The sequence below is a fragment of the Coptis chinensis genome, chromosome 8, assembly GCF_015680905.1.
Source record: "Coptis chinensis isolate HL-2020 chromosome 8, ASM1568090v1, whole genome shotgun sequence".
NCBI classification, from domain to species: Eukaryota; Viridiplantae; Streptophyta; class Magnoliopsida; order Ranunculales; family Ranunculaceae; genus Coptis; species Coptis chinensis.
Genome location: NC_141463.1, coordinates 1,984,140 through 2,005,458, shown reverse-complemented (window position 1 = coordinate 2,005,458; position 21,319 = coordinate 1,984,140). Strand labels below are relative to the sequence as shown.

At 40.4% G+C, this 21,319-nt stretch overlaps 1 protein-coding gene across 1 annotated transcript; it reads right to left on the bottom strand.

Moving 5' to 3' along the window:
• Positions 1 to 9,065: 9,065 nt before the first annotated feature.
• LOC147479265 (uncharacterized) lies at positions 9,066 to 9,887 on the bottom strand. Its single transcript, XM_086576549.1, has one exon. The coding sequence runs from the start codon at positions 9,885 to 9,887 to the stop codon at positions 9,066 to 9,068; it is 822 nt and encodes a 273-aa protein (XP_086432675.1).
• Positions 9,888 to 21,319: the final 11,432 nt, after the last annotated feature.

The following is a 21,319-nucleotide window of genomic DNA, read 5'->3' as shown; positions in this document are numbered from 1 at the left end:
ATTGAATGGAACACACCTGAAAAATGGGAGTCACAGAACACACACTCCTGGATTAATTGTTGATAGCCTAATAGTGCTATTGCAATATGAAAGTACAACAAAATCACTCTAAATACAAATCTAATCTAAACAAAATAATAAATTATAATGGGAAAACATACCAGTAAATCCAACAAATTTGTTCAGAGATAAGAAAGTAATCAGAAATTTCATTGCAGATTAACGAACTTCAAAACGAGTTTTGGTATTGCAGTTCTTCATGAAACGGATTTATCTCAAACAATCGCCTCTTTAATGCATCAATCGATTATGAAAAAAAATGTGAAGGCGCAGAGATAGAGAGTTGAGAAAGAGATTGGTTTAGAGAAGATGACCGAAACGGCTTAGTTTTTCTAATTTTGGTAAACCGCCGCTTTCGAAGCGGCGTCTGTTTGGAGTTATTTTTCGGGTGACAAAGCTAATTACAAATGTACCCTTTCAATGAAGAACAAAAAATAAGTGGCTGTCTAACTTTCCGGTACCCTTCCCATTAAAAACTTTGGTGTAAAACCGGGAATACGGAAACTAATTGGGAAATCTGGTATCCGCTTTATATATAAGATTTTGAATGGATGGTATGTAGGATTTTTTTTGGAATTCAAGTTTCTTGAAGGTAAATTTTTGGATTGAAATAAATTCTCAGAGGTCTTAAAATAGTAGTTGAGGAAACTTTTTATTACAATGATGAGACAATAGGATTTTTAAACTAAGATAAGAAACACACTTGTTCAATTAATAAGTCAACTGAATGGGTTTCCGTAGTAATGTGACAAGTATAAGCACCCAAAGCTGTGTAGTGTGGAATGGCTTGATATAGACCCAAGTAGATGGTGGTTGGTGTGAAGCACTTTAAGAGTTTAGAAATACTAATTTTGGTATGCCCATTCAAAGATTTTATGATTGTGATAGAACCTGGCCTAAAAACTTCCTTAATGAAGCATTTTGATTGTTCTTTCCCACGTATTTTGTGCTCTCAGACTGTTTGAACTTAGAACTACTGTTTTACAAACTCTTTCTTGTACAGGTTTACGAGTTTATTGTATAAACTAGTATTACAACCTACAATCTCACAAGTCTCTCTAGTCCTTCTCTTCTCTCTTTCTCCTCTCTCTTTCTCTTCTGGTTTCTTTTTTTTTTTTTTTTTCCTCTCTCGTCCATCGTCTCTCTTCCCTCCACGTATCGCGGCAGTTATCTTGCAGTTATGGTTCCGCTCTCCTCTCCCGTCTCGCAGTTAGGTTCGAGCGGTTGGGATACCGCAGATCGATCTGTGCAACCCTATCTCCCCGGCTATACCATCAGATCCGTCCCATTGTTACCACTAACCTCCTAGGTCATGTATACGTCCTATACAGATGCCCTCTCTCGGTCTTATTGATGGTCCGCGAACGACAATGGGGCCGAGAACTCCCTTTCTCATTTCATACACATTTCGCGGAATACTTCTCTTTCCTGACCCTCCCACTTTGTCCCCCTATCTTCTTTCTCCCAGCACGTGTTCCACGTGCTTCCTCTGTGCTGCCACCTGGAAATACGGCGCACGCGCCTCGTACTTTGCCCCTTCGAAAATCGAGACTATACGTGTCCCCATTTCCTTGGTTCTTTGTTGGTTAGTACCCTTTTGTCCCTGCCCCTTCAAATCCCGCTCAAACCTCTCTCTTCTCTCAAAACCCTCAAAACAGTAAACCCTCACCATCTTTTCAACTTCCCCTTCTTCAAACTCTTCCCTCATCTTCCCCTCGTCATTTTCTTCGATAGCTCTCCAGCACAGTTTGGTTCTACGCCCTCCATTGCTTTGGCCCTCTCTCGTTACAGGTTTGTCTTCCCCCTTAAATTGTTTTCCTTTCCTCTCATTATTTGTGTATTCACTATTTTTGGGAGGGTTGCTTCCTCACTTTCTTCTTTTCTAAGATTGCGCATCTATCTTTTTGTAAACTTCCCTCTTAGCACTGTTTCCATTATGTCTTCATCGGAATGTGAGGCCATCTCCTCCACCCAATCCTCCGCCACCAAATCCGGTAAATCTGGATCCTCTACCCCTAGATCTAGCCAGCACTCCGCGAACCGATCGAATCCGACCCGACACTACCGATCCCCATTGTTCCATCTACTTCTGGTAGGAAACCTTCTCTGCCTCCACCGCCGTCCTACTACCGCAGAACCAATCTAGATGTTGTTAAAGCCGCTTATGGCATACCTAGTGACATTATTCTCGAACACGTGTCGGGCGTCACCCACTTTCCTCACTTGGTACCACCGCGCCCCGGTTATCTCGCCGCCATCTTGTGGGGCCGGATAGATAGCGGGCGGTTTTCGTTCCCCTTGACTCTTCTTGACGTCGAGGTCTGTAACCATTTCAACATTCCTCCGTGCCAAGGCATAGATAACTTCTGGCGTGTTATGTATGCCGCCAACCACTACAATGAGACTCACTCCCCCAAAATCCAACTCTGCGATATCCTTGCCCACTTCTATATAAAAAAAAGCACTAAATTGGGGAGTGTGGGATATCAATCCTTCTGCACTCGTCCACAAAAGAAGTCTTTCCTTCTTCACATCACCACTTTTGACAAGGTGTGGCACCAGTACCCGTTGTATGTGTCCGGTAGTTTTTTATCCGCGGACCTCCCTTCGGAAGTTTCTCTGAGGCATCTCCATTTCCTAACAAGTGGTAAGTAAGCCGTTTTGAGTTGCGGTATTTATGTCTCACTTGTCTTTAATTTGTCTTTATTCTTGGTGATGTAGGTTGGAGACCCGATTCGCGATCCCAGATATACAACGGTGTTTACTCAGAAATTTTCCAATCCCTCCGCGAACTAGGGAGTGCACAGTGCGAAGTCCTCGGCATTGATCCGGAAAAAGCCACTCCTCTCTTACTTGACCCTTCTCTAAAAGACATTGGCAAATACCAAGGCCCCCTCTATCGTCTGCCCCCCCCCAAAGAAAGAAAGCCCAAACCATCCCCACCTCAAAAAAGAAAGCGCCCGGCCTACAAGTCTTTCAACTATATCACCAAAATCTCTCATTCCCGAGCAGTTGCCCAACGTGCCGCTGCTGCTAAAACTAAGACTACTACCACGGACACCCTTCATCCTTCGTACTCTCGTGTGGCTGAGTAAGAAGATGATTTTGTCCATACTTCCGCCCCCCTTCTGCTCCCAAAATGGATGTGAACAAGTACAAGCTTTGGGACAGCGACTCTGATGGAGATGCGCCTGTCGACGTGTCAAACAAGAGCCCTCCCACCAAAAGGGCTAAAATTTCTTCCACTGCTCCTCCACATACCACTGGCCGCAATGAACCTCCGTGGTCTGCTATATCTTCGCGCCGCCCCAGACAGGATTCCTCTTCAGCTGGTCCTTTAACATCTGGCCCTGTCGAAGTGTGGCATCCCAAGTTCAAGGCTAGGGACCGCGATGTCACTACGCGAGACTCAGCTTTGGAAAATCCAGTTGTTGCCTCCTCCTTATTTTTCAGCTCTCATCTCCCTCGGGATCAAGCTTATGGAGATTCTGGTACCGTTGCTTCCCATAGGGTCTCCATTTACACTGGATGGGAAAAGGTATGTGTTATTGACTCTACTTGCTCATTATCCTTTGTGTTACCCTTTATACCCAATATGTCTCTGCAGCTGAGTCTAGATATTGGCTATGTGCTACACGGCCTTACCAACACCGTGGAGAATTTGGAGGCGGCGAAGCAGGAGATACATGGCCCTGATGGCTGGAAAGCAAAGTATGCCAAGCTGGAGAAGGATAGGGACGAGTTGCGGATAAAGGCAGTCAAGGTCCACAAGGAGCTCCAGGTGGCTAAGGACAAGCACCGCGACTACGTAGCCGGGGTCAATTCTAAAATGGAAAGCCTCAAAGAGACGGAGAGACTTGCCACTCAAGTTGCTGTAGATAAGGCCGTCAAAGAGGCCGCGGATCGATTCCGGAGTCTCGCTGCGAAGAAGATTGCACGCGAATTATAACAACAACTTGATTAGCTTAGCGCTGCAAGCCGACTTCTTCCATCGCCTCCTCCTGTTGCTGATACACCGCCCTTGGTATCACCAACCGTGCATCCTGAAGCTGCCGAGACCCCTACCACTGATGTGACGACTCCCATTACCAGCGCTGACCCTTCTCCAGTAGAGACGAATGAAGACGCCAGCATCGCTGTCAATGAAGATGAAAATACTTCTCATGAAGAACCGACTACTGATCCTCAGCAGTAACACATGTCGGATTTCTTTCTTTGCAGATGTCTTTGGATTTGTAATTTAGTTTGAACAATTATCGTTGTGTTTGTGAGGAACAATGTCTTTTGTTATGTGTTTGGACAAATGCTTCATCGAGACACTACTTTTGCGTAGTATGTGTCAATCGACTTGTATTGTACTCTTTTTGCATTGTAATTTACTATCTGTCGTACTTCTATTTCGGCGTATTTCTACTTCGTTATGCATTGGAGCCATTGATCTATATGGTACTTTGACTTAATCTCTTTTTCATTTGCATTTGCAAACTCAGTTAGCGTGACACTAGCTAGGGTTGCCCTCATGTTATTCGGACGTTCAGTTGGTTGAAGGCTCTCCCCGCTCTTTTGAATTTATTGAAGCTAGTCAGGGTTGCCCCCAGTTTGATTCGGACATGAAGTCCGCGAAGGGCTCTTCCCCCCGTTTTCGCTTTTGGCATAGCTTTGAAGCTAGTTAAGGTTGCCCCCAGTTTGATTCGGACATGAACTCCGCAAAGGGATTCCCCCCGCTCTCTCTTTTTGTATAGTTGTGTAGCTAGTTAGGGTTGCCCCCAGTTTGATTCGGACATGCAGTCCGCGAAGGGCTCTTCCCCCCCGCTCTCTCTCTATTTGTATAGCGGTGAAGCTAGTTAGGGTTGCCCCGAGTTTGATTCGGACATGAAGTCCGCGAAGGGCTCTTCCCCCCGCACTCCCTTTTTGTCTAGCTGTGAAGCTAGTTAGGGTTGCCCCCAGTTTGATTCGGACATGAAGTCCGCTGGGCGGCTCTTCCCCCCTGCTTCTCTCTTGTTGTATAGCTGTGAAGCTAGTTAGGGTTGCCCCGGTTTGATTCGGACATGAAGCCCGAAGGGCTCTTCCCCCAAGCACTCTCTATTTGTATAGCTGTGAAGCTAGTTAGGGTTGCCCCGGTTTGATTCGGACATGAAGTCCGCGGGCGGCTCTTCCCCCGCTCTCTTGTTGTTGTATAGGCTGTGAAGCTAGTTAGGATTGCCCAGTTTGATTCGGACATGAAGTTGAAGGGCTCTTCCCCAAGACTCTCTATTTGTATATTTGTGGAAGCTAGTTAGGGTTGCCCCTAGTTTGATTCGGACATGAAGTCCGCTGAAGGGCTTTTCCCCAAGACTCCCTTTTTGTCTAGCTGTGAAGCTAGTTAGGGTTGCCTTGATTTGATTCGGACATGAAGTATGAAGGCTCTTCCCCCGCTCTCTCTTGTTGTATTGAAGCTTTGCCGGGACAGTTATATTCATCCTTTATTTTATTTCTATATTCTACTGCTAACTCATTTGGAAGAAGTGCTTGTTTATTTCATAGTCATAAAAATAAACAATACAGATAATGCGCTATCAAACACGAAAAGATTAAACAAAGGTCCTAGACATAGAACTCTTTCAGCATTCTGATATTCCATGGTCTTTCTATCTTTTCTCCTGCTGTAGTCTGTAATCCATAAGTTCCAGATGTACCCTTCTTATTGATGACATATGGACCTTCCCAGTTTGGCCCCAACTTTCCGTCGTTTTCTTTCTCGGTGGCTGGAGTAACACGTCGCAGCACATAGTCACCCACATTGAAACTCCGTGGCTTCACTCGTTTATTATAATGTCTCTGCAGAGTCCGATGGTATTCCTCCAACCGAATCACGGGCTATCTCTTTTTTCTTCCACAAGATTCAAATCCAGGCTAATATTTTCTCATTCAGCCCGCTTTCCCGCACTTGCGTTCTCGTCGTGGACTCTATCATCTCTTTGGAATGGCGACCTCTACTACCGTGCGCCATTCGCGAGCGGTGATTCATTAGTGGATGTTCTTGGTGTAGTTCGGTATGCCCACGGACATGAGGTAAGTGTTCACCCATGCTCCCTTCGGCTCCTCGCTTTTTTTCTTAAGGTTATCCATAATGACTTTGTTTGAAGCCCTCGGCTGTCCATTCCCTCCAGATTGGGGCTGAGAACCTTTGCTTCACTTTGAATGCTTGAAGGAAATTTCAGACTTTCTTCCCAGTAAACTGTGTCCCATTATCCGCGATGATTGTTTGTGGCAATCCAAACCTGCAAATGATATTCTCCAATAGGAATTTGTTCACATTCTCTTCCTTGACTTGTTGCAGCGCCACGCCCTCAACCCACTTGGTAAAATAATTTGTTGCCGCTAACATAAACCTCCTTTTACCGCTTGCCATGGGCAGCGGTCCAACTATATCCATTGCCCACATGGCAAATGGCCCTGGCCGAAAGCACATTGTGTAGCGGCTCGGCCGCGCATGAATCGGCGATTGCAAACCCTCGGCATTTTTCGTGATCTTTTGGCATATTACGTGGCATCTCTCTTCATGTGTGGCCAAAAGTATCCGAGAGAGCAAGCGGTGTGTGGTTGTTAAGCCCCGCTGAATGACTTCCACAATCCCAATCCGTGCACTGCGACTTGCCACTTCACGAACATCGCGGCGACCCTATGCATTTTAACATTGGTCCTCGAAACTTCTTCTATATAGGTTCCCATCTAGTAAAGTGTATATTTGGCTCAATTTGTTCCATTCGCGCCTCTCTTGTGTGTTTTCAATCTCTACCCCCATCAGGAAAGTCTTGATGGGAGCTATCCATTCAGGATCAATCTCGGTGGTAAGACAAACATACTCTCCTTCCGCGGTACTGGGCTTGTTCAACACCCTTATTTCAATAGATCGCCCCTCCGAACCTGGTAATACCGCCGCAACATAAGCTAATGCATCAGCATGTCTATTTTCTCCGCGGTTTAAATGGGTAAACTTGATCTTACTGAATTTGCTCGCTTTCCTTTGTAGGACCTCCAAGTATCTTGCCATCCTCGGGCAGCGAGCCACAAATCCCCCATTCACTTAGCACACCACTAGGTTAGAATCAGAGTAAACAGATAATTCGCTCACGCCCAGATCTTGTGCCAAATCTAAACCCGCTATTACAGCTTCATATTCTGATTCATTATTTGAAGTCGCGAATCCCAGTTTCATTGATAACTCCAGCCTAGTATTCTCCGGAGTTACCAGGACTACGCCTATTCCGTTCCCTGTATCCGTAGTAGAGCCATCCACGAAAACTCTCCACCCATTCGGGCATCCCATGGGTCCAATGGGTCGTGGTTAGTCTCTCCTTCGTGGTCCATTACCATCTCCTCACCCCACGTCGGGTCCTCGGCTGGGAACTCTGCCAATACCTCCGCCATTGCTTGTGCTTTTTCTGCGGTTCTGATTTGGTACTGAATTTCATAGCAACTCAGCATTACCGCCCATTTTAGCATTCTTCCTGACTTTTCTGCCCTCAATGCCTGCTTGAAAGGCAGATTTATTATTACTACCACTGAGGGCGCCTCGAAATAAGGTTTCAACTTTAGGGCAGAAAATACCAAAGCCAAAGCGTATTTCTCAATTCGGCTGTATCGGGTCTCTGCTTCTAACATGGTCTTGCTTTGAAAGTACACTGGCTTTTCTACTTTGTCAACGACGCGCACCAAGACAGAACTCACCGCGTACTCTGAAACTCCCAAATACAAATATAGTGTTTCCCCCTGTTCCGGTCACGACAATAAAGGCGCCTTCCCTAGATAATTCTTCAACTCTTGGAAGGCTTCTTCACATTCCGCGGTCCACTTGAAGTCTTGTGTTTTCCTTAATAATCGATACAGTGGTCGACATTTATCCGATGACTTTGAAATGAATCGGTTAAGTGCCACTACTCTCCCTGCTAAGCTTTGCACCTCCTTCACATTTTGAGGGGACGACATTTCTATCAGCGATCTGATCTGTTCAGGATTTGCCTCTATACCGCGGTGTGTAACTATGTAACCTAAGAACTTTCCAAAAGTTACCCCAAAAGTACACTTCTCGGGGTTGAGTTTTAGTTTATGTGCCTGCAGTATATGAAAAGTTTCCTGAAGACCTTCCAAGTGTTCCTCCTCCGACATGCTCTTTTCCACCATATCATCACTATATATCTCCATCCCCTTTCGAATCTTCCCTTGAAACATTTTTTCTCCTAATCTTTGGAATGTCGCCCCAGCATTTTTCAAACCAAAGGGCATCCTGGTGTAACAGTATGTGCCACCCTCCACCACGAACGTGGTCTTTTCCTGATCCGGGCCGTGCATAGCGACCTGATTATACCCATGGGATGGCGTCCATGAAAGAGAACACTTTGAACCCTGCAGTTCTGTCCACTAACTCGTCCACCCGCGGCATTGGGTAACAATCCTTTGGGCACTCCTTGTTTACGTCCGTGAAGTCAACACACATCCTGACCTTGCCATTTTTTTTCATGACCATGACTACGTTAGACAACCATTCTGTGTATTCTACCTCCCTTATTATCCCCGCCCCTTTCAATCGTGCCACCTCCTCGCGAATAGCCTCAGCATATTTGGGACGTAAGCTTCTCATTTTTTGTCTAACCGGCTTGGCACTTTCATTCATGTGCAAATGGTGACATGCAAACTTTGGGTCTAAACCCGCGATATCCTCAATTGCCCATGCGAACACACTTGAATTTTCTATCAAGAACCGCACTAGCTTCTTTTTCCATTCTTCGGGCAAATCAATCCCTATGGATGTAAATTTCTCTTCAACTCCCGCTCCCAAGTTAACTACTTCAATCGCATCCAATGTCTTCGGTCCCAACGGCGGCTCGCACCCTTTTGTCACTGCCGCTTCCTGTAGTTGCTACGCGAATCCTTGTTCTGTGATGGCCCTTTCCCCTTTGTTCCTCGGTTGAAACTTCGTCCACCGTAATCTGCTTTGGATGTTAGCGTCCCTTGATCCCCCGATTTCATATATGTCCCCCATTCGTGGGGAAGCGGATCACTTGGTAATATGTCGATGGAATGGCTTTCATTTCATGAATCCATTTTCTTCCTAAAATTGCGTTATACTGTGACGCAGTGTCCACCACTATGAATCTAGTGAATACTGTCGACGGGCCTGCAGTCACCGGCAGCGTTACTTCCCCTATGGGCTCTGTCATACTGCCGTTGAACCCATACAAATTGGTTTGAGGAACCTTCAACTGGCTTCTGTCGATGTTCATCTCCTCCATGGCCCCTTTAAACAACAAATCAACTGAACTGCCGCAGTCTATCAACACCCTCCGAACTAGATAATTCCCCATTGCTATGGTAATCACCAAGGCGTCCTCATGCGGCGAAATTATCGGCTTCAAATCTTTCGGGGTGAACATAATGATCCCGTCGGCCGTCGCGGCTCCGCTAACTAACCGCGGTACACTCACCACCTCATTCACCTGTCGCAGGCTTGCTGTCTTCCTTACTTTGTCCCTGTGTGCATTCCTCCCCAGAGTCTCTCCACTAAAGATGACATTGATTGTACCCAAAATCCTAGCCGGAGCTGGCACTCTATCGGCTTGACGCACCTCAGCGACAAACTCTCTAAGCATTCCTTTTTCAATCATCCTCTCTACTAACCACTTCAAGGCGTAACATTCGTTCGTGGCATGGTTTAGGATTTGATGATACTCGCAAAATGGTTTCCCTTCTATCTCCCTTGGGATACTCCGCGGCCCCTCATAACATTGGTGCTCCTTAATTAGAGACAAGATTTCCTCTAATGGTCGGTTAAAAGGAGTCTGTTCCATTTCGCGGTATGGCCTTCTCTCTCGCACCTCTCTTCTGCCCCGATCTAGTGTTCTCTCTGGCCCTCGTTTCTCCCCTCTGTAAGATCCTCTTTCTCTGTCCTCTATTCTACCTTTACCCTTTCGATCATCTTTCTCAACCTCCTGCACTGCCTTTCCCGACCTCTAATGTTCCTTTGCCGTTCTCTGCATTATATCTTCATATCGTATGTATTTCTCTACCTTCGGGTATAAAGCATGCAACGTAGTAATTTCAATCTTTTATCTGGACTCATGAACTCACGGTTCCCGATCTTAAACCATCTTTGGAAGGCTATGACGCCCGTATGTTCATCCGGACTTTCCACTCGGCGTGCGTCTCCTCCTTGAATCTGCATAAAACTCCCTCGATGATTCAGCGGCCCTTTGCTTAATGTTGAGCGAGCGCGATGTCAACCACCCTTCTCTTACGGTGAATGAAGTGATCAACAAATCGCTGCGTTCGACTCTTCAAAAACTTTTATGCTCATGAAGCCAACCGATAATACCGGTCGGGGCTTCCCCCTTTAAGGCTGGCCGGGAACATCATACAAAAGCCCATCATACTTATTCTCTTGCCATAGCGGCATCTGCTGCCGAAAATGGTGCAAATAATCGATGGGGTCTCCTTTCCCATCATACCATTCAAACACGGGGTGGGAGAACCTCTTAGGTACCGAATTCCATATTGAATCTGCGGTGATTTTTGTTGAGGCTTCGCCACCTCTTACGTCTTTGCGCTCTGGTTCACTCTTTCTTTCACGCGATTCACTTCCCGATCTCTCGATCATAGCTTTGAACCACCCTAAAGTAATGCCCCTTTGTTGGTTCGACGTCCGTAGCGGGCACTCTACATTCTCCCCTTCCGCTTCACCGCCACAGGATCCCCATGCTCCGTTCCACCCGTGTAATCTCCCTCTCCTTTCTCAACTCATCATTCTCCTCTCTTAACCTAACTATCTCCTCCTGCAGAAGTCTGGTGGCGTCTGCCGCCACATCTGATACTTCTTCCTCTCCTACCCCTTCCATCTCGGCCTTTCTCTTCTTCCTCGATGGTTTCTCATTTGCTCCCTTCTTAGGTCTTCCTACTCCTCTCTTCACTACCGTAGCCATTTTCTCTCAGTTCCCCACAGACGGCGCCAAAATGTATAAACTAGTATTACAACCTACAATCTCACAAGTCTCTCTAGTCCTTCTCTTCTCTCTTTCTCTTTTTTTTTTTTTTTTTTTTTCCTTTTTCTTCTTTCTTTTTTATCCCCCTCTCTCGTCCATCGTCTCTCTTCCCTCCACGTATCGCGGCAGTTATCTTGCAGTTATGGTTCCGCTATCTCTCTCTCCACGTCTCGCAGCAGTTCCAGAACGGTTGGGATACCGCGGATCTGATCCTGTGCAACCTGTCTCCCCCAGCTATACCGCATCCGGTCCCATTGTTACCACTAACCTCCTAGGTCATGTATACGTCCTATACATTTATCTTGACTATACCTTCTGTAGTTCTGTTATCCGATATGATCGAACACAATCGATCTATTGAGTATATAAATATAAGTATATTAGTTTTATGACTTAGTAGGATCTACCCCATGCTTGAAGATGTGCATTGCGCGCCAAGGTATGGAGCGTATGCCCTTGATCTTTTTTCAAAATTTACTAATGCAGGCCTGTATAGTTTTAGATATGGGAGTGAATTTAGATCATTCATATTCCCTACCTATGTCCGTGCACCCTGTGTTAGAGGCTTTGTTTCCAACATGAAATCCTAATATCTACATGAAAGCCTCCCCCCACTTCCCAATATGCTGCTTAAATGGGATGTGCAAGCATCTCCAACTACGAGATTATGACTTAGTTATGGCCAAACAACGAACTTCCTCTGCTGAAAAGATGGAAGAGAAGATTGTGATTCAAGCAACAATTTCCTAAGGTTAGGATAAGATCAACACGACTTTCTAGTCACAGGCAGTGCTACAACTGAGTTTAGTAACTCTGTCAATAGAAGTCCATCCGCAGGATTTACTTACCTTTGAAAAGATTGTAACAGTAACTTTATTTATTTCTTAGTTATTATTAATTTCTATGTTTGATTGGATAATATGCTAATAAGATATAGCAATAGCTTGTTATTGACATTGCCCTTGGGTCTTGGGATACCAGCACGGATGAAAGTTTGCTGGTAAAATAAGGGAAGTATTGGTTGGTTTTCAAAGACCTTTATATGTGGCATGTGTCCAGTTGATGCCAAAACATCAACTAATAAGTCACTTCATATGGTACGACCGCACGAGCTTTGAAATGGTGCCTATTTCGCCTAATTGTTTTGTGCTGAGCTGTGAACAGGTTGACAGGCTTTTGTTTCTTGTCGAAGTTCTAAGCCAGCTCCCAAGAATATCATGGTACTGCCTACTGGACATTAAGCTCAACAATGATGGTGCATCCAAATGTCTTCCAGAGTAGAGACAAACCACGGCACATTCACTGGATGCTACGTCTTAGGAGATTTGAGAGTAGAAACCAATTAGATATGAAGTTGACAAGGCTTTGTAAACCATAAACGGAAGCTGGGCTTTCTTATTGTGGGTTTAAACCAGACCCAGAACTGTTTAGGGATTGGGTAGAAACTAAACCATATCGTTTCTTCTTTGAATCAACAACGTGGGGAAATTATATCGTTGTCCAGGTACAAGAAAAATTATATTCTAATTTATTTGCTACAAAATTCACTCCGAATTCATTAAGGAAATTGAATTCCAAAGGAACTTGTAGTCGAAAATCTGTCTATTTAGGGTGTGTTTGTCGAAAACTTGTAGTCCAACCAAAACCACTATGAGAAAAAGATCTCAAATCTTTGAATGATTTAACCGCAGCCCTCTTTGTCTTGATTCGGTTTTCAACGTGTTCAATATCGATAGCAAAACCAACTGATCTCTCATTGCCTCGGATGACACAAAGAATGTGATTTCTTTCTTCCATCCACCGGTTCCCCTTAAACCCTTCGCAAGATGTTCCAAGAAAACTTCTAACATGACATCATCCATAGATTGAGTCCAAACTAGTCTCCCTTTCTGATCGCGTACTGGTGCTTGTGGTGTTTGAGGTGTTGCTTGTGTTGTCATCCCTATTAAAATTATTATATGATCATAACACATCTATTTCCACAATATAAATTATTAAAAAATATAGTACATAGGAATTGAAAAGATCCATCAAATTTAGATTTCATCGTTTTAATCAACAACATATAATCAAACCATAGCATTTGCAATTCACACTTTGCATAAATGTCAGATGCAAGTACATATTCTTACCACCCAAAAACAAATACAACATATAAATAACTAAAAAACATAAAAGTAGTCGATCACTCTCTTTGTGTTTGAAACATATGACGCTCATTCCACATGCTCTCAGTTAGGTTGGTCTGAACAACTTCCACTCATTAGTTGGCCTCGATTGCACTATAATCCCGAGCTTGGCTACCCATATCTCTAGGTTCCTCCACATCCGGTTCATCCAACCATCCACCAACATCGCCGGGATCAACCTCTCGTATGAAATTATGTAGTATACAACAAGCTATGATTAAATCAACTTGTATATCCACATTGTAAAAAGGAGTTGTCCTCAAATAAGTTTAACTGTTTTTTTGAAGTCCAAAAGTATTTCGACTACATTACGCAGATGAAGAATGTCTAAAGTTAAATAACTCTTTCTCGTTCGGTCTTTGCCATTTCTCCAATTTCGGATAAATGATACCTTGTTGCCGATGCGAACTAAAAGCACAGGGCAAGTGGGTAACCGGCATCGACTAAGTAATATTTACCAGTGGAACAAACAAGCTCTCCCTTGGATGGTTTAGAGCAGACTCTCAATATCCGACTATCATGAGCGAGAACCTTCCCATCGGCCAATACATATGATATTTTCATATCAAATGTACAAGCCATTAGAACGTTATCGCTAAATTCCCCTTCGGTTCGCGATACCGTGGTTGGTTCTGCTATAGGTACCATTGCCGGTATGAAAGTACCATCAATTGCACCAACACAATCCTATAAAACGAGGAAATAAAAAAATATATAATTACGACTAACTTTATACCTTTAAGGCAAATGCTAGCTAGGTTTAAGAGTAAGTATTTTACTCGGTTTACCTTAAAATATCTCATGGCCCAAGGCTTCATATTACTTCTGTTCTTTGGGGAGTTCGTTTGACGTGCCTGTCTTATGTATTCCCTACCAAGCCTCAATACAGATTGCAAAACTCTATGAAAATGTCGGTGGATAGTTTCTTGTGACCTTATCATAGTCCAAGCAGTAGGCCCCATACGTGTATCGTGGCCTAAAATGTAAAGAAACATTGCCACTTGTTCTTTCACAGAAACCCACCTACTAGCAGTCAAACCTCTTTCTTGAAGTCGTTCACATAAGGTATTAAAACATACTCTATTTAACCGGAGCATTTTATGACAATTATTATCATCTTCTCGAATACTGACCTCTCTAGAGCTAGATGTCTCTCGTAGTCCCGATTTCTATTGGCACCCTCTCAATAGGCATGTTCTCAAGCATACATTGACATTACAAAATATGCAACAATTACACAAAAGACTGCAACTATTTCGTAGTCATCCATATTCCTAAGACAGTCATTATTGATCAACAGAGTTACAATTAATTAACAGATAAACATATAATATTATAAAAGAGTTAATATTAATACAATTAATTAATAGATAAATATTAAGAACAACATATATAATATTAACTAACATGAAAATGTCTGCGATATTCGATCTTGTATGTTTAGAGTAAATCATATATAATATTAACTAACATGAAAATGTCGCTAAGCTAGCATCCCAATATCCAAGGAGACTAGAACTTGAGGCCTCTTTGAAAGTGTAGTGCAATTTGACCAACTCAGTTAGGAGCAGTCGTGTTTTGAGATACTATAAGGTTAATTAATTGGGGTTCTAATAGTAGACACTGGTACACATCCTTCCCAACATGAAGATTATCTTAAATATTGGATAAGTAAAGGCTGTTTTAAGCATGATTAATACAAAGCCAAATCCTACAGAGCATAATATTTTGCGAAAGTCTTCTAGATTTCATCTATGTACTACCATGGCTAACCCGCAAGTTGAGGAAACAAGACCAGAGTAATGCAGCCACTAGCTAGGTTAAAAAATATATAGATAGCCCATAATAAGCCCATAGATAACCAAACCACCCCTTTGGTAAAACGTCTAATCACTTCATTCAGCGTTATTATTAATTATGTCTGCAACAAGAAGCAACCAGTGTTTGTTAATATAAAAAACAGTTCATTATTATTCATTCAGTGTTATAGATAGATAATCTTGCTCTATTCCAACAATTCAGTGGGTTGCACAATATAAAAAACAGCTCCTTAATTACAAATCGCAACAACATTAAAACAACAATTAGCAATGGCCATAACTGGTCTCATCGCGAACTCAATCAACATAAAAACAGCCAGTACCAAATGATGGTGGTCAACTGTATACACTTCTAAATTGAATGAAAAATTGTGTCCATAAGAAAAAAAATTGTATATTTAAAAAATATGTTTATCCTACAAAGAGAAAGACAAGAGAGAAAGAAAATACCTGAGATAGAGTATGAAGTTTGAGTGGTGTAAGATGAGAAGAGAAGAAGAAGGGTGTGGTGGCTTGAGCTGTCGCCTCCTTTTTTTTTTTTGAAGTGGTTCGCCCTCTTTTTTGTTTTTTTTTATGTTTCTTTTCCTTTCCGCGATTTTTTTAGGGGTAGAGCACGGACACAAAACCATTTCCGTTTCCCTAGTTTTGTTTCCATACGGAATGACCTATTCCTTTCCATGGGACAAACAAACAGCCAAAAAACTATGGAAAAGGTGGACCACACCTATTTTCCTTTCCTTTCCATAGTCTTTCCTTCATAACAAACGCACACTTATATCATCGTTGCTTTTTCTCTCTTGTGCCTAATCTTATATATAAAGCGGATACCAGATTTTCCAATTAGTTCCCGTATTTCCGGTTTTAACACAAAGTTTTTAATCTGAAGGGTACCGGAAAGTTAGACAGCCACTTTCTTTTTGCTCTTCATAAAAAGGGTAAATTGGTAATTTAAAGCATTCCCATCACTATAAAACTGAACGTCTTCAGAAAACACACCGTTTCGAGGTTTCCCCATTAAAAAAAAAGTTAACCGTTCGTTCGTTGTCTTCTCCGTTGAAAAAAAGTAAACATTGGGTTGAAGCCATCAGTTGTCATGATTCAACCATTGGCATATCCGTACCGCACTTGGCACTTCACCACACAAAAAGACAAAAAAGGACAACTCATCGTGGTTATTTTAGGTAGAAATAAAAAGTGGTACCTACTATAATCTCCGTCTCATAAAATATGCCTTCTGCAAGAGTTTCTGCAAAAAAGAGTGTAAGAACTTTCCATTTCTACACTTCAAAATTTACTTCTATTATGGCTGGTAAACTTATGCATGCTATTTGGTACGAAGGTTATGGTGCTGCTACTGCCTTAAAGGTAACTTTTATTTGTAAAAACTGTAAAAGTTATTGCTTTATTTTCTTGATTCCAATCAATAAATATATTTGTGGTCGCTGCAGCATGCAGAAGTTCCGGTTCCCAGTCCCAAAAAAAAAGGGTAATTTCCCAATTAGTAACCCATAATGTCAATGTGTTCCCAAGTAGTATCCCACTTCCAATTTTGACTTTTCAACGCGGCTTTTGACAATTTTGCCCTTCAAATAAAAACAAAACACTTTTCTCTCTCATTTTACAATCTCTCACCTCTTACACTTTTCTCTCTCCTTGTCCCCATGATGTTGACGTATTTGAGTTTGTTTTTAACAAAACAGTACTCTCTCTCCTCTTACACTTTTCTCTTTTCTCTTACACTCAATCATTGATTTTTGAGTGTTTTTTTTTTTATTATTTCTTAACTAATTAAAATGACTAAAAATATAATAAATAATAAATAATAAAACAATAAATTTAATACAATCCATCTTCATTCATATAACAAAATTCATATTCCTTGCAAAATAATAAAAGTTACCTCATAATAAAATTAACAAAATATATATTCCATTAAAATGATAAAATTTATATTCTTTTCAAATTTATTACATCAATCCAACAAAATCGAAATTCTAAGTCATGAAGTAGTTTCATCAGTAGATGGGATAATTATTAGTCAATGTACAACGACATCGATAAAGTTGTCGATATACAATGCACATGAGTTTGTCGGTCCCTCACTTATAAGATGAAAATAGACAGATGAATTTGGCGGGAAAACTATTAAGCGGGAATAATTGAGTGGGAAAATTGTTAACGAGAAAACAAATAACAGTAGTAAAGTTGCTGATATACAGTGCATGTGAGTTTGTTAGTCTCTCACTTGTAGGACAATGATGTCATCATAAACCCAAACCCAATGTTCTTTTCCTCTTAATGGCGTCCACTTCTTCCTATATATATGTATCCATCATTGTTTCCTTTGTGTACCAATGCATGCAAAAGTCATATGCACATATCTTACCGTCATCGATTGCCTTCATAGCATGGCTACAAGGAAGACCAAGCTGCTGAAAGAAACTGTAAGTGCAAGTCTTCTCCAAAAGGTCTACGGTGTCAGTACGATCCACTGATTGCACAGAGTAAACGTGCTTACTTGCCCTTACCACTGTGAAAGGTCTACTCGTATATCTCGACGAGATGAGCACATCCTCGGCTGATTTGGTCAGTTTTGTCTTCAACTTTGACGCCATCACCCGGTAGTCATAGAAATGTTTCATTATGTTCAACCTGATACCATTGACAAAATGAGATGTCACTTGCATAGCTCTCTCTGGAAGTATCATCTTATTCCAGCTCTATGTGATTTGTGTAACAAATGTCATGCCTTCTCCTTTTAGCAAAAACACAACACCACGACTCTTTTGGAATCTTAACAATCTTTGCATAACATTTGTTGTCGCAACAATACATTTGGCTCATTAGTCTTACAAATTCTGCTGTTAAGTAGTTCTTAATTTGCTCTCTTTCACCTTCCCTTTTGTCTATTGCTTAGTCACACAATTTGAAATGTGTTGTGCACAAAAGCAATGAACCACATTAGGAAGTATTTTAGGCGCGACGACGAAGAATGCTTGCATGCCTATCGAGAGAAGAATAAAGTTTAGCTTAGTCCCAACAACAAGGTCTCTCAACTTTTCCGAAACCAATCCCGGTGGTCATAGTTTTCGCCGGGGACTATAGCAAATGCAATTGGAAGCACGTGGCTATCACCATCCGCCCGCGATAGCGATTAGTATGACTGACTTGTACCTACCTGTCATGAAAGTGCCATCAATCATAATCCATGGACGAAGATATCTTTTGTAAGCTCGGACAGTGACGCCGTAGCTAACAAACAAACGTTCAAACTTGTGGTCATGGGCGGACGACGTTAATAGCTCGATGAAACAATCTGAATGCACTCTTTTAAGTTCTTTACAATAATTTGGCAATATTTGGTACGACTCACTGAAGCATTCCCTTATCTGCAAGCAAAAAAGGCAAACGAACATAGGTTAGTAGTTGCTATTGTTGCGTTCATCACTTGATGATATAGCTAAGGTTGTTACCTTCTGTATGTTTCGGAGCCATATCAATATTGTCCCTAAGTTTCGATTTCACAACTTCTGAAACCCATTTTGCAATTGCTTGATGTTGTGGACATATTCCTTAGTATGTAGCTCGCTCACAGTTTAACAAATTACAACGTAGAGAAATTTAAAAATAAAATAAAATAAGAATAATAAGAATAATAAAATTAAGCGAGTTAGGTTCCAAAACCATAAAAGTTCTTGACATATGTTTTAAAAGTAACTACCAGATACATACAATAGATCCAAGAGATACTTGACCCAAATTGTACTTAAGAACCACGAGTTCAACATTCAACCAATATCACTGATTACAGGTAAATAAATTACAACTTAGAGAAACTTAATAAAAAAGAATAATAACAAAATAATCATAGATATCACTATTTTAGTACCTAAAATATTAAAAGTTACTGACAGATGCTTTGAAAGTAACTACCTAAATATGTACATTAGATCCAAGAGATACTAAAAGAAACACGAGTTCTGCCTTTAACCAATATCATCGATCACAGGTCAATAAATTACAATTTAGAGAAACTTACTTGAAAAATATAAATTGCTGATAGATGTTTCAAAAGTAACTACTAAATATGTACATTATATCTAAGAGATACTTAGCTCAAAATGTACTAAAAAAACACAAGTTCAGTATTCAACCAATATCATCAATCACAAATCAATAAATTAAAATTTGTAGAAACTTAATTGAAAAAAAATATAAAATAAAATAATCACCACCATTTCAGTATCCAAAATAATAAAAGTTGTTGAAAGATATTTCAAAAGTAACTACTAAATATGTGCACTAAATCCAAAAGATACATATCCAGCCCCAGCCTAAAATGTACTAAAAAAACACGAGTTCAACATTCAACCAGTATCATTTAGAGAAACTTAATAAAGAAAAAAATAATATAAAATAAAATAATAATAACCATTTCAGTACCCAAAATCATAAAAGTTGCTGAGATATGTTTCAAAAGTAACTATCATATATATACATAAGGTCCAAAATATACTTAGCCCAAAATGTACTTAAATAACACGAGTTCAATATTCAACTAGTATTTTCTATATGTGACAAATATATTTATCAGTTTATAACTCGATCACAAATCAATAAATTAAAACTTCGAGAGATATTTATGCTAAAAAACAAGCATTTTAAAAAATATATATATTTGGTATGTAAGAAATAATATTTATAAGTGACAAACAGATTAAGTCATTATGTAGCTGATATATTGTTTGAAAGTAACTACCAAATTAATTTTACATTATAGGCAAGAAATTTTTTACACAAAATGTATTGAAAAAAAACACAAGTTCATTTTTAGGGTTCTTCAAAAAACACTGCTCCACAATCAAATATCCAACACTCATTGTCAATTCAACTTATCACATTGGAATTTTTTCTCCATTAGATAATTTACCTTTCAATTTTGAACGTCTTCAAACTACTAAATGAAAAAAAATAGATTGGGAATACCTTTTGACAAAGTTGTTACTTGACAACTTACCTTTCTTACGTCTTGGAACTATGATAAGGTTTTAGCGTATCCAAACACACAAAGGTAAAACCTTTTTCATTTGTTGTACAACTTTTAAGTGTAGCTAAACTAAATGATGAGTTTTACATCTTGTTGAACTGATTTTTTCATATCTCTAATAAAAATTTTTGTTAGAGATATGAAAAAATCAGTTCAACAAGTTGATATTTGTTTATTCCGTGTGAATTATATATGAACAAAAACTTTAAAATGGATAATATAATTGGTTGTGAGAGATAAATGTAGGATAATGAAAATGGTAAATGGGGAAAAGTGAATAACAAGAGAATTGAAGGATTAAGAAAAAAAAGTTGAAAAAAAATAAAAGAAATTATGTGGAAATGAGCTGAGTAATAAGAAATGTAAGAAGAAAATGAGATATCTTTTTGTTTTCCTACCTAACTATTTTTCCACCAATTATTATTCCCGCCAACTATTTTCCCTTAATTTATTATGTCTTTTGTCACCTTACAAGTGAGAGACTGACAAACTCGCATGCACTGTATATCAGCAACTTTACTAGTGTTAATTGTTTTATCGCTAATATTTTTCCCGCTCAATTATTTCCCGCCTAACAGATTTCCCGCCAAATTCATTTGTCTATTTTCATCTTATAAGTGAGGGACTGACAAACTCATGTGCATTGTATATCAACAACTTTACTGTTACACATTGACTAATTATTATTTCATCTACTGATGAAACTACTTCATGATTTAGAATTTCGGTTTTGTTGGATTTTGATGTAATAAATTTGAAAATAATATGAATTTTATCATTTTAATGGAATATATCTTTTGTTCATTTTATTATGAGACATCTTTTATTATTTTGCAAAGAATATGAATTTTGTTATTTGAATGAAGATGGATTGTGTTAAATTTATTATTTTATTATTTATTAATTAATTTTATATATTATATTTTTAGTCATTTTAATCACTTAAGAAATAAATAAAAAAATACTAAAAAATCAATGATTGAGTGTAAGAGGAGAGAGAAAAGTGTAAGAGGAGAGAGAGTACTGTTTTGTTTAAAAACAAAACTGAAATACGTCAACATCATGGGACAAGGAGAGAGAAAAGTGTAAGAGGTGAGAGAAAAGTGTTTTGTTTTTATTTGAAGGGCAAAATTGTCAAAAGCCGCGTTGAAAAGTCAAAATTGGAAGTAGGTTACTACTTGGGAACAC

Excerpts from the sequence above, each read along its gene's own strand:
- LOC147479265 (XM_086576549.1), bottom strand. The coding sequence starts at position 9,887 with ATGGAACAGACTCCTTTTAACCGACCATTAGAGGAAATCTTGTCTCTA.